Source organism: Crocuta crocuta, unplaced genomic scaffold (genome assembly GCF_008692635.1).
Source record: "Crocuta crocuta isolate KB4526 unplaced genomic scaffold, BGI_CrCroc_1.0 scaffold70, whole genome shotgun sequence".
Taxonomy (NCBI): Eukaryota; Metazoa; Chordata; class Mammalia; order Carnivora; family Hyaenidae; genus Crocuta; species Crocuta crocuta.
In genome coordinates this window covers 6883808-6902776 of record NW_027528417.1, presented here as the reverse complement: position 1 = coordinate 6902776, position 18969 = coordinate 6883808, and the positions used below count along the sequence as shown (strand labels likewise).

The 18969-nt window shown below is 39.1% G+C and overlaps 1 protein-coding gene across 1 annotated transcript in view; it reads left to right on the top strand.

Annotated features, from left to right (window-relative positions):
- The window catches only part of ULK4 (unc-51 like kinase 4), a 540134-nt gene that overhangs the window by 111380 nt on the left and 409785 nt on the right, over positions 1-18969 (top strand). Inside the window, exon 20 of the mRNA XM_077754339.1 lies at positions 2202-2384. Coding sequence (XP_077610465.1) covers positions 2202-2384 — 183 coding nt within the window. The remainder of the gene's footprint in view (positions 1-2201; positions 2385-18969) is intronic.

Below are 18969 nucleotides of genomic sequence, written 5' to 3'. Positions count from 1 at the left end.
TATTGAAGAAGAAATTACCAAAATGGGAGGTATCACCATCCNGAGAAAGAATGAAATCTGGCCATGTGTAGCAACATGGATGGACCTTGAGGCTGTTATGCTGAGTGAAATAAGTCAGGCAGAGAAGGACAGATACCATATGTTTGCATGTATAGGAGGAGTAGGAGGAACTTAACGGAGGACCATGGGGGAGAAGAAAGGGGGAAATAGGGGGGGAGAGGGAGGGAGACACCCATTAGAGACTCTTGTATGTTGAGAACAAACAGGACTGATGGGTGTGTGTGGGGGGGTGGTGGGCATGGAGGAGGGCACTTGTGGGGATGAGCACTGGATGTTATATGGAAACCAACTTGACAATAAACTATTTGTAAAAAAAAATAATCTGTTCTTGGTTGTCATTCTTTCCTTTTTTGTTTCCCTTTGCTGATTTGTTTTGTTTCTTAAATTCTACATATGAGTGATATCTTATGGAATTTGTCTTTCTCTAACTGGCTTACTTTGCTTAGGATTATACTCTCTAGCTCTGTCCATGTCATTTCAAGTGGCAAAATTTCACTCTTTTTAATGACTGAATAATATTCCCCGCTTGCGCGTGCACGCTCTCTCTGTGTGTGTGTGTGTGTGTGTGTGTGTGTGTGTGTGTGTGTGTGTGTACCAAATCTTCTTTATCCATTCATCAGTCAGGACACTTGGTTTGCTTCCATATCTTGCCTGTTGCAAAATAATGCTATAATCAACTTAGAGGTGCATGTATCCCTTTGAATTAGTGTTTTGTATTCTTTGGGTAAATACCCAATAGAGTGATTACTATATCATAATGTAGTTCTATTTTTAGCTTTCTGAGGCACCTCCATACAGTTTTCCACAGTGGCTGCACCATTTTGCATTTCCACCAACATTGCAAGAAGGTTCCTTTTTTCTCCACATCCTTGCCTGCTCCTGTTTTTTCTTGTAGTTTTGATTTTTGCCATTCTGACAGGTGTGAGGTGATAGCTCATTGTGGTTTTGACTTGCAGTTCCCTGATGATGATTGAAGTTGAGCATCTTTTCATGTGACTGTTGGCCATCTGGATGTTTTCTTTGGAGATGTATCTGTTCATGTCTTCTGGCCATTTTTTAGTTTATTTGTTGTTTGCCTGCTGTTTTTTATATGTTTTGAATACTAACCCTTAATCAGAGATGTCATTGGCAAGGATCTTTTTCCATACATAGGTTTTTTTTTTTTTAATTGATCGTTTCATTCACTGTGCAGAAACTTTTTATTTTGATGTAGTCCCAACAGTTTATTTTTCCTTTTGTTTCTTTTGCCTCAGGAGACGCATCTACAAAAATGTTGCTTTGTCTGTTATTGGAGAAATTACTGCCTGTATTCTCTTCAAGGATTTTTATACTCACTTTTAGGTCCTGACTAGAACTTACTTTTCTACTTGTTTCACTTCCCACTTACCCCTCAAAAACTGGCTCAAGATTGTCTTCCATTGTTGATTGCTTTACCTTCTCTTCCAAGCATAATTCAGTGAACTCACGTCTGTTATAGCACTCATTAAATTCTATTACTTTATTAATTATGTCTCATCTCTACCAGTTTGTGAGCAAGTTAGGAAAAGCTGAGATGTCTGATTATCTTGGTTTGAATTCTAGCTTTGCCCCTTACCAGCTCTATGCCTTTGGGCAAGTAACTTAAATGTTTTGTGCCTTAGTTCTATTGTCTATAAAATAGGTTAATAATAATACCTTTCTTATGTTTTTGGGAGAATTAAATGTTATAGTGTTCAGATATTCTGAGATAATCATTTTTCACATGCTAAACAATGAATGTAGATGTTTATTTTCGTGGCTGTTTTTTCACGCCTTAGCTGAGTGCAAAAAGAAGGCGCTTGATTTTTTTTTTTTGTCACTTCAAGGGAAGGTTTTCTATACCGTCTTATAAATTAGTTTGTCATTTCAGTTAACACTTTATACTTTGCATTACTTATCATAAGAGTCTCTTACATCTTATAACAACTTTAGCTTTTATGGATGTCTGAATTATTGTTTTATGTTTAAATATGCTGAAATTTTATGACTTTCTTAGGCCAAAATAAGTAATAAAGGAGCAAGATAAGCATCCTCTACTCCTTTACACAGAAGCGCGTTATCGTTCCAAGGCCTGGCTAATGCACTTGGAGTTGTCTGACAGATCTGTTCTCTTGTCTTTGCAGGCCTTGTGTAGAATCACTCGCCATTCTCCTACTGCCTTCCAGAATGTTATTGAGAAGGTGGGACTGAACTCAGTGATAAACTCCCTGGCCTCAGCCATCTGCAAAGTTCAGCAGTACATGTTGACCTTATTCACCTCCATGCTGTCTTGCGGGATTCATCTTCAGAGGCTAATCCAGGAAAAGGTTTGACTTAGATTTCACCTATTACTGTACTTTAAAAATTGTTGTTGAATCGTTACAATTGCAGGAGAAAACAAGTAATATCATCTCTGTAGAATTTATTTTTCATCTCAGGGGACCTTTTTGAACTTTGCCAAATCTCTGTACCACAGGCCGTTCATCTGAAGATACTGCAAGAGTGTTTTAGTGATTAAAATCGAAATCCAGTAAATGGCTCTTCCTGTGTATCCCATTTTTGTAATGGAACATTAGAAAATTTATGAGTCTTTCTTCTATGATAATATTTTTTATGCCCCTCCTCCTCAGCCCCTGTTTCTTCCCCCATGTGTTTTGTCTTCTGTGGGGAGGGTCCCTTTCTGTCCCCTGCTTACTTGGACTTGTCTCATACTCGGCTAACACAGAGCACCTGGACAGTTCCTTTTCTCCTGTTTTCAACTTCGTTTCCTTCTAATCCTTTGATATTCCTTTATTTTACGTACAGTAGAGTTTTTAAGTATTCAGTTCCGGTCACAAAACTGCATGGCTATAAAGAAGTCTCTCTTGTAGTCTTCCTCAACGTGTCTTCTCTCTCTGGGTCCTGTACAGAGTGATCCATGAAGCAGAAGCCTGGGTATCAGCTGGGAGGGGGTTGGATCTGTGGCCCCGACTCGGGCCTGCTGAATCTGAGTCCACATTTTAATGAGATCTCTAGGTGGGAACTTTATGATTTGAGAAGCCCTGTCCTAGAATGTTAGTGTTGAGTGAGGTGTTACCAGGTAGAAAAAGTGGACCATGGTTGTATATACATGTTTGGAAAGCTAGGAGTCAAAGCAAAAGAGATATTTTTATAATTTTACAGACTTTCCCAGTGTTTTATATGCTCATGTGTATTATGAGTCTTCACAGGGAGAATGTAGTGTGTGGCGTTCTTGAAACTTACAAGACCAATTATCCGTTTTTAGAGGGGAGATGCTTGTGCTGTTAGAGTTTTGAGAACACAGTGAAGGTACTGGCACTAACAAGTGTAGAATGGAGCTACTTACGTACACTCTTTGCCATGGTTCTTTTGTGTTGAGGTCTGCATGTTAAATTCTCGTTTTTGTAATAAAAGTTGAAATGTCAGTAATTAAGAATAATTGTCTGAGGGCGCCTGGGTGGCTCAGTCGGTTAAGCGTCTGACTTCAGCTCAGGTCATGATCTCATGGTTCGTGGGTTCAAGCCCCGCGTCGGGCTCTGTGCTGACAGCTCAGAGCCTGGAGCCTGTTTCAGATTCTGTGTCTCCCTCTCTCTCTGACCCTCCCCTGCTCATGCTGTCTCTCTCTCAGAAATAAATAAAACATTAAAAAAAAAAAGAATTACCTGATTGATGTAGTAAACTTGATCTGTCAAAGTCAAGATGGAGAGTAAACTCCTTACCTTTACACTGATTAGTCTGATTCAGATTCTCCTCAGGAGTTGGAGCCTCAGAGAAACACATTTTTTTCCAATAGTCTGTGTATCTAATTTTTGGTATTAAATTTTCCAAGTCATTAAGTATTGTTACATTGTATTAGGAAAAGTGCCACTTGAGTAGTTTTACTGTGTAAACTGTGATAAGAGAGGCCAAGAGTTTTAGCAGTTGGGTTTTTTTCCCCATCCTGAGCACAGACAGGCATGGACTGAGTTCATTGATTATCATATTTCATTGAAATATCATTGATTTCATGATATTTCACAAAGGAAGTAAAATAATATGCACTGATTAATAGGATTTTTATAATTGCTTTTTTAACATATAACTAATATTCCACATATTATAACAAAATGAATGGTTGAACAATGGAAATGTATTGAATGATAAGTAATCATTTGATTTTGATTAGTATTGGTACTGAAAAAAAATCTATTGTGGAAATCACATAATACAGAATTGACCATCTTTACCAGTTTTAAGTTTACAGTTATTTAAGTATACAGTAGTGGTAGTATATTCACTCTAGAACCTTTTCATCTTGGAAAACTGAAACTCTGCCCATTACACATTTAGGATGTTGTGTTTTAAGACTCTGGATTTTATTTAAGTCTGTTTGAGTAGGCCTTCTCTGACATGGAACTGGCAGAGAAAGGAGGGCGATGTCTGGTGCCCGCCATGTTGGGTGGAAATCCAGGTTCTCCAGTGGAATTCTGTTGCACCCGGAGGGCATGGAGAGCCCCTCCTTACTGCTGGGGTGGGTGGGAGCCCACACTTTCCACTAGGCCTCCTCTGATGGCCCCCTGGCTGGGAGTGGGGAGTGCTCTTCAGTCCTGCCTCCCCCGGCACTGTAGGTGGGGGTGTGAGCCTCATTCCTGGTGCTAAAGATGCTGGCTTCCCACTCTCCTTCTTGATGCCATCTTGGCAGGGAGAGGGAAGGGAACCTCATTACTGCTATAAATGGGTGGAGGCCCCAGCTCCCCACATGGTCTGTGACACCAGAGTTGGGGCAAATGGCTGCTGTTACTGCCAGGTTGGGGTGGTATCGCCAGCTCTCCACTTGCTCTTTTCTGGTATAGCCTAGGGGGGAATACCTGTTGGCTATGTGAGGGTAGAGTCCGGGCTCCTCACTTGCCCTTTGCTGATAGGGATGGGGCCATGCTTTCCCATGGTGTTGGGCTGGAGTAGAGTAGCTGTTGTTTGAACGTTTTAGATCTTTCTGGGCTGCCCCTTTCTTGGTCCTTGGCTTGAGAGAGGTGGTCTTTTTTGTGTCTTGAGCCTGTTAATGTTTTCAGGCTCCTGTTTTATCCAGAGCCCAATCTAGGATATCTGAGGCAAAAAGAAAACCCAGTGAACTCATTGCCACGTTGATCCTCAGGTCCCAAGGTTCCTAATGGTTCTGTCTTCTCTCTCGTTCAGAGTCATCTCATATTTGTTTTACATACAATGTCCAGTGTTTTTAGTTGTACTTAGTGGGAAGAAGAGGAAAAAGTACGTCTTCTCTTTCTTGACCTTTAATTCTTAAAATGGTTCTATGGCAGGTCAGAAATATGCAGTGAATTTTCATTTAAAATGTAATGTTCCATTTTTTATTACTGAAAAAGAATGACTATTTATTGAGCATTTACTATGGGCCACTTAGTGACTTGCAACCCTGGGGTGTTCACGGAGGAAACTTAGCATGCTGGGTAATTTTGTCAGGTTCATAGCGGACATAAGTGCCAGAGCCCATGCTCATGCCCAACAAACAAGGACACACAACAATTTTGGATGGTGTTAATGCTCTTAAGAATGTAGTGTCTGCAATAGGCAGTGTGCAGGGAGTGGAGCCAGATATCATTCCCTGGGGGGGGAGTCAGGGAAGGCCTCTCCGAGGAGGTGATGTTCCAGTTGAGGCCTGAATGATAAGGAGTTTGCCTTGTGAAGTTCTGGGGCAGAACTTTGTAGTTGAACTTCCCTGTGAGGGGTGAGAGATCTTGGGAGGATCTGAAAAGAGAAGGCCCCCAGACCTGAACCTAGTGGGTGGGGTGTGGGGAGAGGGGAGGCCAATGGGAAGAGGCTGAGACAGGTGAGAGACCTTACTCATGTGGGGTCATGATATAGGCCTTCCTCACTGATTTTGACAGAGTAGCCATAGTTTTATTTTTTCTTAAAGAAAAGTATATTAAAAAATATCATGTGTGTTTCAGGGGCAGGTTTACCAACCCTATTCCTAAGTTGAGCTTTTATCCTGAGTGTTTGCTTGTTGACAGGTTAGAACGGGTGGAAGAGGAGAGGACCTGGGAACACACACAGGTGCACCCCTTTCGGTTGGACAGAAGAATAACCGCGCGTGCTTTTTCTGGGGGCCATTGCCTGTGTATCATCATCTCTTTGACGTTGAAAAATCAGTCCCCAAAAGCATCCATGCTCTTCCTTTTAACTGCAAGACATTACTGTTCAGTGTAGAAAACTTAGAAGAAACTAGGGAATGGGACAAAACCAGCTGTAATTTCACTGCCCAGAGATAATTACTATTAACAGCTTGGTCTGTCTCTTTTTAGTCTTTTGTCTCTGTGTTTTATGCACACACTTACAAAATTAAGATCAAAATGTGTAGATTTATCTTGCTAGTATTTTGTCATTAAATATTTCCCAAGATCATTAAAATATTATATAATTTTTCATTTTCTGGTGGTTTACAACAATTTGATCCTTTTCCCACTTTTGAACCATTTGACTCTCATTTTTTGCTTTCTGCTGACTCCAATGCAGTGAACGTCCTGTTGCATCCATCTTTGTGTTCACTGATAATAGATTACGATAGGTATTAGCCACATTTAGAAGGGTCTGCGTAGTTAGTGCTAGACTATTCTCTAGGAAGGCAGATGATGACACTACTAATCACTTACAATCTAATCAGCAGCCAGTAGACACATGCTATATTTTTCTTGTAATAAAACGTGGAGTTTGGGATTCTTAGCAGCATACCGCATGTTTGCATAGTTATTTGCGATTAGCAATTAACCTGAGTCTCCATTTGAAATATGTAACTATAGCAAAGTTCTCGTCGTAAATTAGACTAACCAGATGATTATCCCCTTCGGAGTCATGCTCATGTTCTCAAGTGAGTATCAGTGTGCTGAAGGAATTTGTTCGGTTTCCCTGTCACCAGCATTAGCTATTTGTGTATCATTTTCCTTACATGACCATTATCCAGCAGCCACGTGGATTTACTGTTTTTCATTTTGTGTCATCATCTTTAAAAGGATCGTCTTTCCGATAAATGTGCTGAACGGCAGAATGTTCCTTTATCCAAAACAAGTCTTAGTTCCATACACTGTGATGTGAGAAGTGAGCGATCACAGCCATGGTGACAGGGGACTCCCTTGAATCACAAATCAGATGTTCTGAATATTCTAGTAAATGGAAAAATTGAGCAAAACAAAAAATGACAAGTGGTTTTACCATTTTTTTCTCCCTAAATATTTGGGGCTACTTTTTGAACCATTGGTAAATGGTACTTTGTGTGTAATTCTTACATCACTGGTAGAGGTAGGGAGTTGATAACATTTTCACAATTCAGATGGGTGAGTGGCTGTGCATAAGAGGCTTCTGGAACTTGTGATTGGATGTAAGAGAAAACCATGTAAGTTAGGTGTGAGTTTATTAATCCTTGCCTTATTAACTTTGTGTTTTGTTACTGTTTTAGTTTTATTTTTCTGGTTCTTCCTGGCTGTTAATGTATCCTATAAATCTTCAAGATCAGGGGCTGGAGGAATTTGGGAGTTCATAAATGTATTTCCTGCTGTTTTATTGGGGAAAGAGATGTTGGGTGAGGTCATTGCAATTTCCCTTAATTATAATATCAGGAAACTTAAAGTAGATGATGCTATCCTAACTTATTTTTATCAGGTTATAAGTTTTATAACATATTTATATGTTTACATGCTTATTATAAAAAATTCAGAATGTACAGAATACAGAGGACTGAAGTTCTTACTTCCCTGAGATAAACTCTGTAAAAATTCTGATCTTATATCCCTTTCAAATTCATACTTGTGCCTGGATACATGTACACACACATGTGTACACGTGTGTCCACATGCATTCACGTATTCCTTCCTCTCTGCTGCCACATGCACATACTGTTAAAATCTCCTTGTAGAAACTGGGTTAACTCCATACTGTTTGGTCATCTGTATTTTATTCTACTCAATGACAAGTTAGGAATGCATGTTGAAGTCAGTATAACTTCAATATTATTTTTAAAGGATGATGACATCCCGTCACATGAAGGTATCACCACTTATCCCGGCAGCTCACGATTGCCCATCTAAGGATTATTTTACCATTATTTTCCCAGGGAGAACATTCTCATGGCTAAAGCCATTTGCATATCCTTCCTTAATTAATCCTTGAGGATAATTTTTAAGTAAAATTGCTTAGTTAGTCTCATTTTTAAAAAGTTCCTTATGGGGCGCCTGGGTGGCTTAGTCGGTTAAGCGTCCGACTTTCGCTTAGGTCATGATCTCGTGGTTCGTGGGTTCAGGCCCCGCGTCGGGCTCTGTGCTGACTGCCAGCTCAGAGCCTGGAGCCTGTTTCAGCCTGTGACTCCCTCTCTCTCTGACCCTCCCCTGCTCACGCTGTCTCTCTCTCTCTCTCCTAGAAATAAAACATTAAAAAAAAAAATAAAAAGTTCCTTATCTTTCATGGCTTACATATAAAAGACACTATGGTTGTACATATGTTTGCGAATAGACTCAGTATCTCTCATATTTGCCAAAGCATTTTGGTTTCAAGCAATATTAAGTGCATGGTTGCAATCTCTTCATGCCTTTTGATTTACTTTTCTATCTTTAAAAATTTCAGCCAGGATATTTAGAGGTCACATGGTAGATTCTCTTTTTCTTCTTTTTAAAATCTTTTCAATTCATGGAACCACAGTAAGTTATTTGTGGGATATTGAATGTTGTGGCTCTGTTACTTTGGTCCAGAAATCATGCCAGTTACAAAATCTGTGTCTTGTGATGTCAAGGTTCCTGGTAGAAGCTGACTGGTTGTGAAATTTAGAAACTAAACAGAACAAGAACAGAATCTTAAAAGATTCTGTTTATAGCAGTGTGGCTGAGTAGATACCCCACAAACCCTCTCACTATAAAAAACTTAAAAATGCTGGATACTCCTTACAAAGACAAAACTGAATTTTTGGGAAAACAACAGGAATATCCAGAAGCTCACAGTGAAGATGGAATGAAAATCTGAAGGGCTACTGTGAGCGTGATGGGGCTGTAGCCTGGGTTGTTAGGGGGGACTGTGTGTGTGTGTGTGTGTGTGTGTGTGTGTGTGTGTGTGGTGTGCGCAAGGATTGTATGTGTGGGTGTAAGGGGTGGGGTTATGTGTGTGTGTGCGTGCAGGATGTGTGTGAGGTGTGGGTGCATATGTGGGTGTATGGGCATGGGTGTGTGTGTGTACATGGGAGTGTATGTGTAAGTGTGTGTGTGTTCAATAAGAAGTGTGAAGCTGAAAAACCATTGAGAAAATAATGGCATTGGGCCCCATGTACCCATCCTCCTTATTCTCCGTTTTCAGCACATGCGAATGTCATCTCATCTCTGCTGTCTTTTCACTTGTACTTCATTTATACACACTCCTGCCTCTGAATTATTTTGAAGCAGAACGCAGACATCGTATCATTTGCAATTCATCTATATCTGTAGAAGATAAGCAATCTTTTAAAACAGATCCATTCCCAGTATCATTAATCACCTACCAATTAATACGTTCTTAATACAGCCGTATATCAGAGCTCTCTACACTGGCTCATAAATGTTTATTTTCTAGATTGTTTGAATCAGGATCAGATCAAGGTCTGTGTATCTCTTTTCCAATTCATGTTGGTTTGTCTCTGAATCCTCTTTAAACCTATAGATTCCCTAATCTTTTTTACTTTGTATTTATTTTTTAGTCCTTGGAATGAATTTCTTAAGGAAAATAGTCATGGTTCATAGGCCTTTACACATTTGATTTTGCTGATTGAATCTAGCAAACAACATAGACAGTGTGGGGCTCCTTTACAATGTTTCCCCTCTGTTTCTTGTATAGATTTATAGGTTCAATCAGATTTGAATTACATCTTTTTCCTTTCAAAGACCCTTCATTGGTGATGTTTTTCATAACGGAAGACACACATTCATGACCCAGGTGTTCCTTTTCTGATACAAAGAGTGAGCAGTGGCTTCAGTTCCAGTCTATTCTACTGATTGTATCTATGTATTAATCTCTCTCGCTATTTATCTGTATAATGTTTGCATTACGTGCTATTTATTTTATAGATATTTATATCTCATTATCTCATTGTATCTACCTGCCGCCTGCCCTTCAGTGATCCCGTATTTATCTATGGGCAAAGGGTTAAGAAAACCCTTTCCTGTTTTGTGTGAGACTTTGATTATCAGTAAGCTTTTCTAGCTCTGTGCTTCCAGAAACCTAAGACTAACCCATCATCTATGGAGCTTTTACAAGAGAGATTGGTGCCTGTGGACTACGAAGCTTCTAAGCCAAGGTGGCTTCCACAGCCACCCAGTGTGACTCTTCTCCCTGCGCCTGAGCTATGCTGCTTGGGCTGTGGTGAGAGCAGCAAGTGACACAGCCTTGCCAGCAAGCCCCGGGTCCAGAGCAGGCTGGTTGAAACTGTGACCTATGGTCATCTTTTGCATTGGTATGTTGAGTTGACTCTTAAATAACCTCTGGTGGGTGTTGAAATATTCTCTCCCTTCTTCAGACTAAAGGATAGCATAAGCCATTTTGTAGTGTGTGTGTGCGTGTGTGTGTGTGCATGTGTTTTGTAATGTATTTCAGAGATCACTTCATTGCCATTTATAGATAGGTTCTTTGTTCCCCCTCCCCCACCTCATTTTTAAAACAGTGCTTCATAGTGGATGTACTGCATTTTATTCAACCATTCTCCTCTTGAAAGATAATTGGGTGTTAGGTCTCTTTTCTTACATCATAAGGCTAAAATATGAAAAGGAAAACTTGAAAAATTTTTAAAAGAAAATGTAAGTAGCTATCTTGGTGACCTTGCTGTAGGGGAAGATTTTTTTAAGGCTTAGTATCCAGCATATGAAAAATAGACTACGTACAAAAAGGAAAAGACAAGACAAAACGATCGTAGGATATGAAGAGTTACTTCATAAAAGAAGAAACTAGAATGGTCCATAATCTCGGGAAAAGATGCTCACACTGAATGTTGATGAATAAACTGAAGGCTAAAATGAGTTAGTTTCACATACGTCAGGTTGGCAAAAACAGAAGTCTGCCGGTAAGAGTTGTTGGGGAAGATTGGGATCAGCAGGAGCCCTCCTAAGGGAAGTGGCATAATCACTTGGGAGTGCAATTTCAGACTCTCCAGTAAAGCTGAAGATGCACATAGCATAGCAATAAATCTCTCCTTTAGGAATGTATCCTCGTACAGTCGTACACAGAAATAGAGTTGTTGATGTTACAGCATTTTTCAGCGTCCTACAGTGGCAAGCAGTGTAAAAGTCAATCAGCAAGAGATTGGAAAATTAATTGTAACATATCCATAGGAAGGAACGGTATACAGTAAGTAAATATGAATGAGCTAGATTGAAAATGTATTGGTTCTTCTAAGAGTCTCATAAGACTCTTAAATACAGAGAACAAACTGAAGGTTGCTGGAGGGGTGGTGGTGGGCGGACACGCTAAACGGGTGACGGGCATTAAGGAGGCCACCTGCTGGGATGAGCGCTGGGTGTTGTATGTAGGTGATGTATCACTGGGTTCTAAGTCCTGAGACCAAATACGAAACTATATGTTAACTGACTTGAATTTAAATAAATTAAAAAAAGATGTGGATACCTCTCATAAATAAAACTGAAAAAGGCAAGCTGAAAAGAGATATGGACAATAGAATAACATACACAAAGTTTAAAATATGCAAAAATATTTATCAATTTTTTGTGGATACATAATTGTTTCATAACTAGCAGAGTCTGAGAGGGCTTATTACCTTTCATAATAGAGGGAGGGCGGCAGCTTCAGCCCTGTTGCTGTAATATGTTGTTTCTTCAAAAAAAANGAGATCATGACCTAAGCGAAAGTCCGACGCTTAGCCGACTAAGCCACCCAGGCGCCCCTCTTTTTTTTTTTTAATGCCAAGATTTGGTAAAGTTGAATGGATTTTTAAAATCACCTTTTTCTGTGTCCTTGAAATGTTTCATAATTTGAATAAAAGAATTTACGGCATAGCCCTTAAGTTATAATTTACATTTTTCTTTACTTCACTTTTGAAATTTCTGATGATCGCCAGGGAATGTTCAGTAGTTTTTTCCTTGAGACTGTATGTGTGGTGATTGTGGCCATGGTGTTAGGTATGATAGTCAGACTACCACACAGATAGTTTTAACCCATATGCAGTGTGGTAACCTCTCACAGATAGATATTCATTGGTGAATTTTTTTTTTGAAGTGCAAGAATTCTTATTTCAAAAATTCTGGTGTTTACTCCCAATATGACTACAATGAAATATACACATTTAGTTTACATTTATTGAGTTTTGGTATCGTTTGTGATCCTAAGCTTCCCTCTTTGTGCTTTAGAAATGTACTGAAGTTAGAAACACTGTAATGTGAATTTTTTTCCCTATTTGTTCTTATAGCTTTCAGAAAGTTCTAGAATATATAGGGTTTTAGGAACTCTATCCCTCACAGAAAATAGTATGGATTATTAAACCAACTACTTTTGAACTTCTGTTTAAGGGAAATATGCTGGCAGATTGGTAGTGTGGTACTTTATGATAGACAAAGATGAAATGTGATGGAGGACTTCAGGGGAGCTGGGGAGGGACAGGCCATTTTGGAATATCACTCAGTTTGGATAAGAAAAAGTGTTCTTAATCATTTTTATTCTGTCCTAAAAATCACAAAATTAGCCATTTTCTTTCAGTTTGCAGACCTTCATGGATGACTTTAGGCATACTTGCTTAGTTAAGGGGGCATTTGAAGCTAATTAAGAAAACACTTCTTTAAAGACATTTAGCTTTCAAAAATAATATTTGCCATCTAAAACCAACCAGAAATCCCTCCACCTTGTGATTCAGAATGTGTCATTCTATTAAATTCACATATGAGTTACACGACTTTCAGTGACAACACTGCACCCTATAGCACTGGGAAAATTATTCTATGATTGGAGGGAGTAGTCCGAAGGAGGAAACATATTGTTTGTACATGAAGTATTTGAGGAATTTAACCCTGGATCTTGTGGTATATTCATGAGATTGGGAAGTTGACCCTAGCTTCTGTGTATGCCTTCTTGGTTCTTTGTTTTGGTGTCTTGGGCTGTGGCCCATGTTTTGGATTGATGTTTAGGAAGGCCTTGGTGCTTTTATTTAGTGGCATAAACGGTCTATCACATGGCTGGTCAGGGGTGCCTGGGTGGCTCAGTCAGCTAAGTGTCCGACTTCAGCTCGGATCATGATCTCACGGTTCATGGGTTCGAGCCCTGCGTCTGGCTCTGTGCTGACAGCTCAGAGCCTGGAGCCTGCTTCGGATTCTGTGTCTCCCTCTCTCTCTACCCCCTCCCCTGCTCATGCTACCTCTCCTCCCCCTCCCCCCCCACTCTCTCTCTCTCAGAGATAAATAAAACATTTAAAAAAAAGATGGCTGGTCATTTTACGCTTGTTCAGAGTGGTGCCAACCTGGTGCGATGAGTGGATTTTGAGTAGGGTACACATAGACGCTTCACATATTTACTTTAACAATGTTTGTATGATTTTCGGCTTGTCCAGATACTCCATATTTGAAATTGCTGCTCTGTAATTTATTTTAGATTATAATATTTTACAGATTATAATATATTACAGATTATAATATCTCCGTGCCTATGAATTCTGTTGACACTGAGAAAGACTCAAGGGTAAACATTATATAATTGTGTGTTCCTGTTGTGGTAGGTTTGGGGAGGAAGAATGCTGTTGCTTGCATAGAATTTTTTCACTTCCTCAAACCTTCTTATAAAGGTGTCAAATTATTCCACAAACACCAGAATAGGAGTTGGTGTGGTGAAATTGTGAAGGACAGCATGGGGTCAGCAGCTGTTTGGGAGGTTGTGGAGGGAAGGAGAGGGTGAATTCTGACAGTCCCAGAAACCGGGGAATCCAGGAATTTCCAGCAAGGGTTCTATCTCTAACAGAAAATTCCCCACTCAAAGTGGAAAACCTGGCCTGCGGTTCTTAGATGAGTCATTGAATGTTGGGGAGACTTCATAGGATCTAGGGTGCGGTTGAACACAGAAAGACTGGGGACGCCAGAGTCGGCAAGAGTAATGAAGACCTTCAAGGTTTTCAGAAATAGTGCAGAAAAACCTCTCTTGTAGATAGCACTCCATGCTGGACAAACCATTGAGTATGGTGCACATTAAATATGGTGGGAACCCTGAGAGAAGAGAATGTAGGGGTGTCAGGTGAGGCAGCTCTGGGGAGGTGCTGTGGAGTTGGCTCCAAGGGCCCCTGTCTGTGAATAGTTTCAGAGTCACAGCATAGGAAAGAGCCCTCAAGTCACAAAAATGACAAAGAAATTATCCCGGCCTGTCCTTACTGTCTACAGTAGAAACTCCTTCTTAAAAGTATAAGAAAATCCATTTCATCCAGACACCAACAAAGCAAAAAGGTGTGGGTCAAAAATCCATGGAAAGATTGTAAAAATCTTTTGTAATAATCTGTACAAAAGAGTGTAACAATAAGTGGTTCTGAATAACATCCCACTGGACAATGAAGGATTATCGTAAAAAAAAAAAAAACATGGCCACAAAGCATATGAAAACCCAATATGAAAAAAAAACCCCAAAATGAATTAGGAAATTTGGAGTGGAAGCTATGGAACAACTGTACAAATCAGAATTAGAAGGGTGGAAAAGGTAGACCTGGGCTGTAGGAAAGTACAAGAACTTGTTTCATGAAAGATTCCAAAATAAGAGGAAAAACAGAAACGAAGACAGTTCTATAAAGGAACACTTTTGCCTAGTAAGGGTAATAAGAATGGAAAGGAGAACAATGAAAAAAAAAAGTAAGGAAAAGATTTAAAGCATCCCAGTGAAAGTCTTAGAGATAGAAGACAAAGAAGAAAACAAAGTTATCGAAACAACAAATGGTAAAAACTACAACCCAGACAATATTTTCCTGAATAATAAGAGTATTTGAATGTACAAATCAAAAGGACACATGGTGTATCTAGGAGAATCATTCTACAATAGCAATACGTTGACATTTTAAAGAAAAGTCCTTTGAGCATCTAAGCAAAAGGCTCTTACATCTTAGCAAGTCACTTATAAGGAAACCACAATTCTTTTGGCATTGGATATGGCCATAGTGACCCTTGATGCCAGAACTCATGGAGTCAGGTATTTCAATTTTTTAAGAAAAGAAGATATTAGCCAAGGATATTATGTTCAGTTACACTGGGTCTTTGTTGTAAAAACCACAGGCAGATGTGTGAACATGGAAGAGCTCAGTTCCCAGGCGCTCTTCCTGAGGCCTCCATCAGAGAATGAACTGCAGACAACCAAATGGTGTTTGAATACGCTAAGGCCAAGTAATGAGATTCAGGGTGATAGAATAGCGTGTCACTCTAAACCTGCAGTGACCATCTGTCTCCATACAAGTGCACACGTATATCTATACACACACACTTGTGTATATACTTGCATACAAGGAAAAGGGGTATAATAGTTGTAATATACTAGTCAACTGCTTTGTGAGTAAATCACTGGTGTGACATTAGCAAAGAGCTTACCATAAAAACCTCAACGCCTGATTATTGACATTACAGAATTGAAACTGTATAAAATTCCTGGAACTCCACTCTGTATTTCAGTTAACTGAGCTTCGAAAACTCACATCAACTTGTTTAAGTTGCATAGATTCTAACATCCCTCTTGGTTATGTTTTTCCTAAGGTAAGTGACCTCGAATGTACTTCATAGCTGGATAATCAGGAATGTATCCTTTGGACTTTATATTCTTTGAGGTTTAAAGATTTAAACATGAATTTTTAAAGGCATATCATCTTTCCCAGCTAGTTTGTTCACGCTCACTGGTGAAAACGGCTTCCTTCTAAGCGTTACTGACCAGAAATACTGCCTTCTGAAATTTTTTTACCTTATTAATTTTGACAATAGCTGCTGTCCATTTTTATTTTAGCAATCTAGTATGGCTGAAGTTGCTGCTTCAGGTTTCATGTTTTGGCCAAGTAGCACAATAGTGATTAAAAATGAACCAGAAGCCGTAGACCTCTGTTATTTGGAAGTACCGAGAAAGAGCGCTGAGAAACTTTGTGCATGTAAAGTTTAGGAAAATTTGAATGCTAAGTTTACTCAGGTTTTCTTTTTCTTCTCAGAGTCGCTAGGCATACTGACTCAATGGTCTCTAATTAAGCATTTAAAGTATGGTAACTTATGCATATTAATCAGACCCTGAGTTTTGTGATATTTTCAGTCCGTCTTCATTAATAAATGTATTCTTTGAGATATTTTAGTTAGATACTTGGCTAAACTTCTTTAACGAAAGTGTAACCCAAAAACAACTTTAGATTTAATCTGTACCTTTTTTATTTCCATCGGTATTAAACAGGAAAAAATTATTTCTCACATGATTTCTCATTTTTTTCCTTGAGGCTATTACCAGTTGATGGCCGGGCTGTCCTATTCTATTTTTATCCATGACAGGTGATTGGAGCAGATCAGTTTCTCCTCTTGAGATTTGTAGAAGATAATGTTGAAGTTCTCGATCTCATCATTATTTTTATTCATCTCATAGTTTTGTCTTTAGGATTCCTGTTAGAGGGATATTTTATCCTTTTGCTTAATTTTGATGAAGATATTATTTTATTTGCTATGGGTGCTTTATAAGTTTAGACCAATTCCTAGCATTCTGAATATTGCATCATCCCATCTTTGTTAGGGAGATCTGTGGTCTCCAAAATCCCTGCCGAGTACCATTGGATTGTTGGACATAAATGGACCATGTTGTGGCTTACATGGCTTCTGCTTTTTTTTTCCCCCCTCCACATGTAATATTTAGGTATGTTGAGCCGAATGGCAAGGTGAATTTAAATCAAAGCTGAATACATAGTGCTGCAAACTTCAGGCTGCAATGCAAACTGAAGTGACCTGAGGTCATTTTTGGGTCTCTAAAGGTAGTTCTGATTATTTATTCTTGGCACTGAGTCTGGCCTGCACCTGTAACCTTCACTCTTATGTGTTGTGAGACTAATACTATTCGAGATGTGTGGTGCGTGTTGCTTGCAATTAATTATGGAGTCCTGGGCAGTTAGTTGTAGGGAGTCAGTCAGACTGTTCATTACTTCAGAAATGACTAAAAGATAATTTAGTTAGGGCACAAGATGTGTTTAGGCCTAGATCAAGACTATAATCTGTAATATACTACATCTTCTTAAGGGACTCAGAATTCCTGTGTTACAAATCTAGTACATAATGTCCTTTATTTTTGGTGTTTTAGTTTGTCTAGGTTTTTTTTTCCAATCAAAATCATAAATTATATTAGTTTTGCAAGATTGTTAATAATGATTGCATCCACTACATCAGGGAGAAGTACAATAGACCTCACCATTATTTATGGGCATTTCTATGTTTAAAAATTACATCTATTGCTGTATGAGATTTTTTTTTATGCCTGCAAAGTTTGTGTCTTTCATTATATACTTAAGCTGTATTTCATTCACCTTTCCTATGTAAAAGACTCTTCAAAACATACTGGCTTACACAAAAACACTGTTTTATTTTGCTCACAAAGCTGTCATTTGGGCAAGACTGTGTTGGCTGCGAAGATTCAGTGGGGATGGAGCATAAATGTTTTCCGTGGCTCATTCATAGGGCCAGCAAGTTGATGCTTGCCTTTTGGCGGGGACCCACTAGGGGTGTGGGCTGAGAGCCTCATTTGCTTTCCACATGGGCCTCTGAAGGTTACTTGCGCTTCCTCCTCATGGCACGGTGGTCAGGTTCCAAGAGTGCCCTCAGAACCAGGCAGAGACTACATGGCGTCTTCCGACCTGGCTCTTACTTTTACCACGTCCCCCTACTGCCCCCAGTGCATCGTCAGTGTTTGCCATGAAACAGGATGTGGGGTGGATGCAGTATGTGCTACCGTTATGATTGACTTAACAAATCCCCAGTTTGGGGATGTTAAGATTGCTGCCTGTTTTTGGTTTTGTCACTTGAACACTGCCACCGTGAGCATTCTGGTAACTCAAGTCCCTTTGGGTCATCACTTCGTTAGGCTACACTCCTTGAGCTATAAAAGCTGTGTCAGGAGAAAATAGCATTTTTAAGGCCTTGAGAAATAACTAACTTTTCTCCCAGCTGGAGGAAAGGTTGAGCTCTTATTTTCATAGGAGCTATATTTAAGATTTATCCATTTACCCACGACCACACCAACACTGGCTGCCGTCCATTTTCATCTTTGCTGGTCTGCTTTGCAATGAAATGAAATCTAATTCTGAAATTTGCATTTCTTTGCCTACGAGTGAGGGCAGAGGATTTATTTGCTTGTTAGGCAGTTTAGAGTCCTTTTATCAATTGTTTTCTAGGTCATGTGTTTTTTAACTGGAGTGGTATGAGTGGTTTTTTTTTTTTATTATTGGTAAAAATGATTTACACATATTTCAAATATTTTCCCAAGATTATGTATTTATTTTGACAGATGTATAGTATCATAAAGATGTTCCCCCCTCCTTATTTAAATTTAACTTTTTAATGGCATATTTGTAGTCTGTCTAGTATAAGTAGAAAAGTAAGGATCCCAATAAATGAACAATCTGTTCTTGATCTTTTTTTATTTGCTGAAGTCTTAAATATACTTCTGATCATTTTCTTCTATTGTTTGTTTCCCATACAAATTTCAAAAATTTAGTTCTTGCAGTACTTTTATGATGTTTTAATAATTGTATATAAAATATATTATTTAGTATTTTTAGTTATTTTAGTATTTCTTAGCCTTCAATCACTATATATCAAGCCTAGGAAAATGTAGGTGTAATCATCTCCATTTTATTCTAAAGTTGAGGAAATGGAATACTAGTGAGGATATTTTTCCGAGGAATGTGGCATTTGGGGTCAGGTTTGCTGGACTCCAGATCCCAGG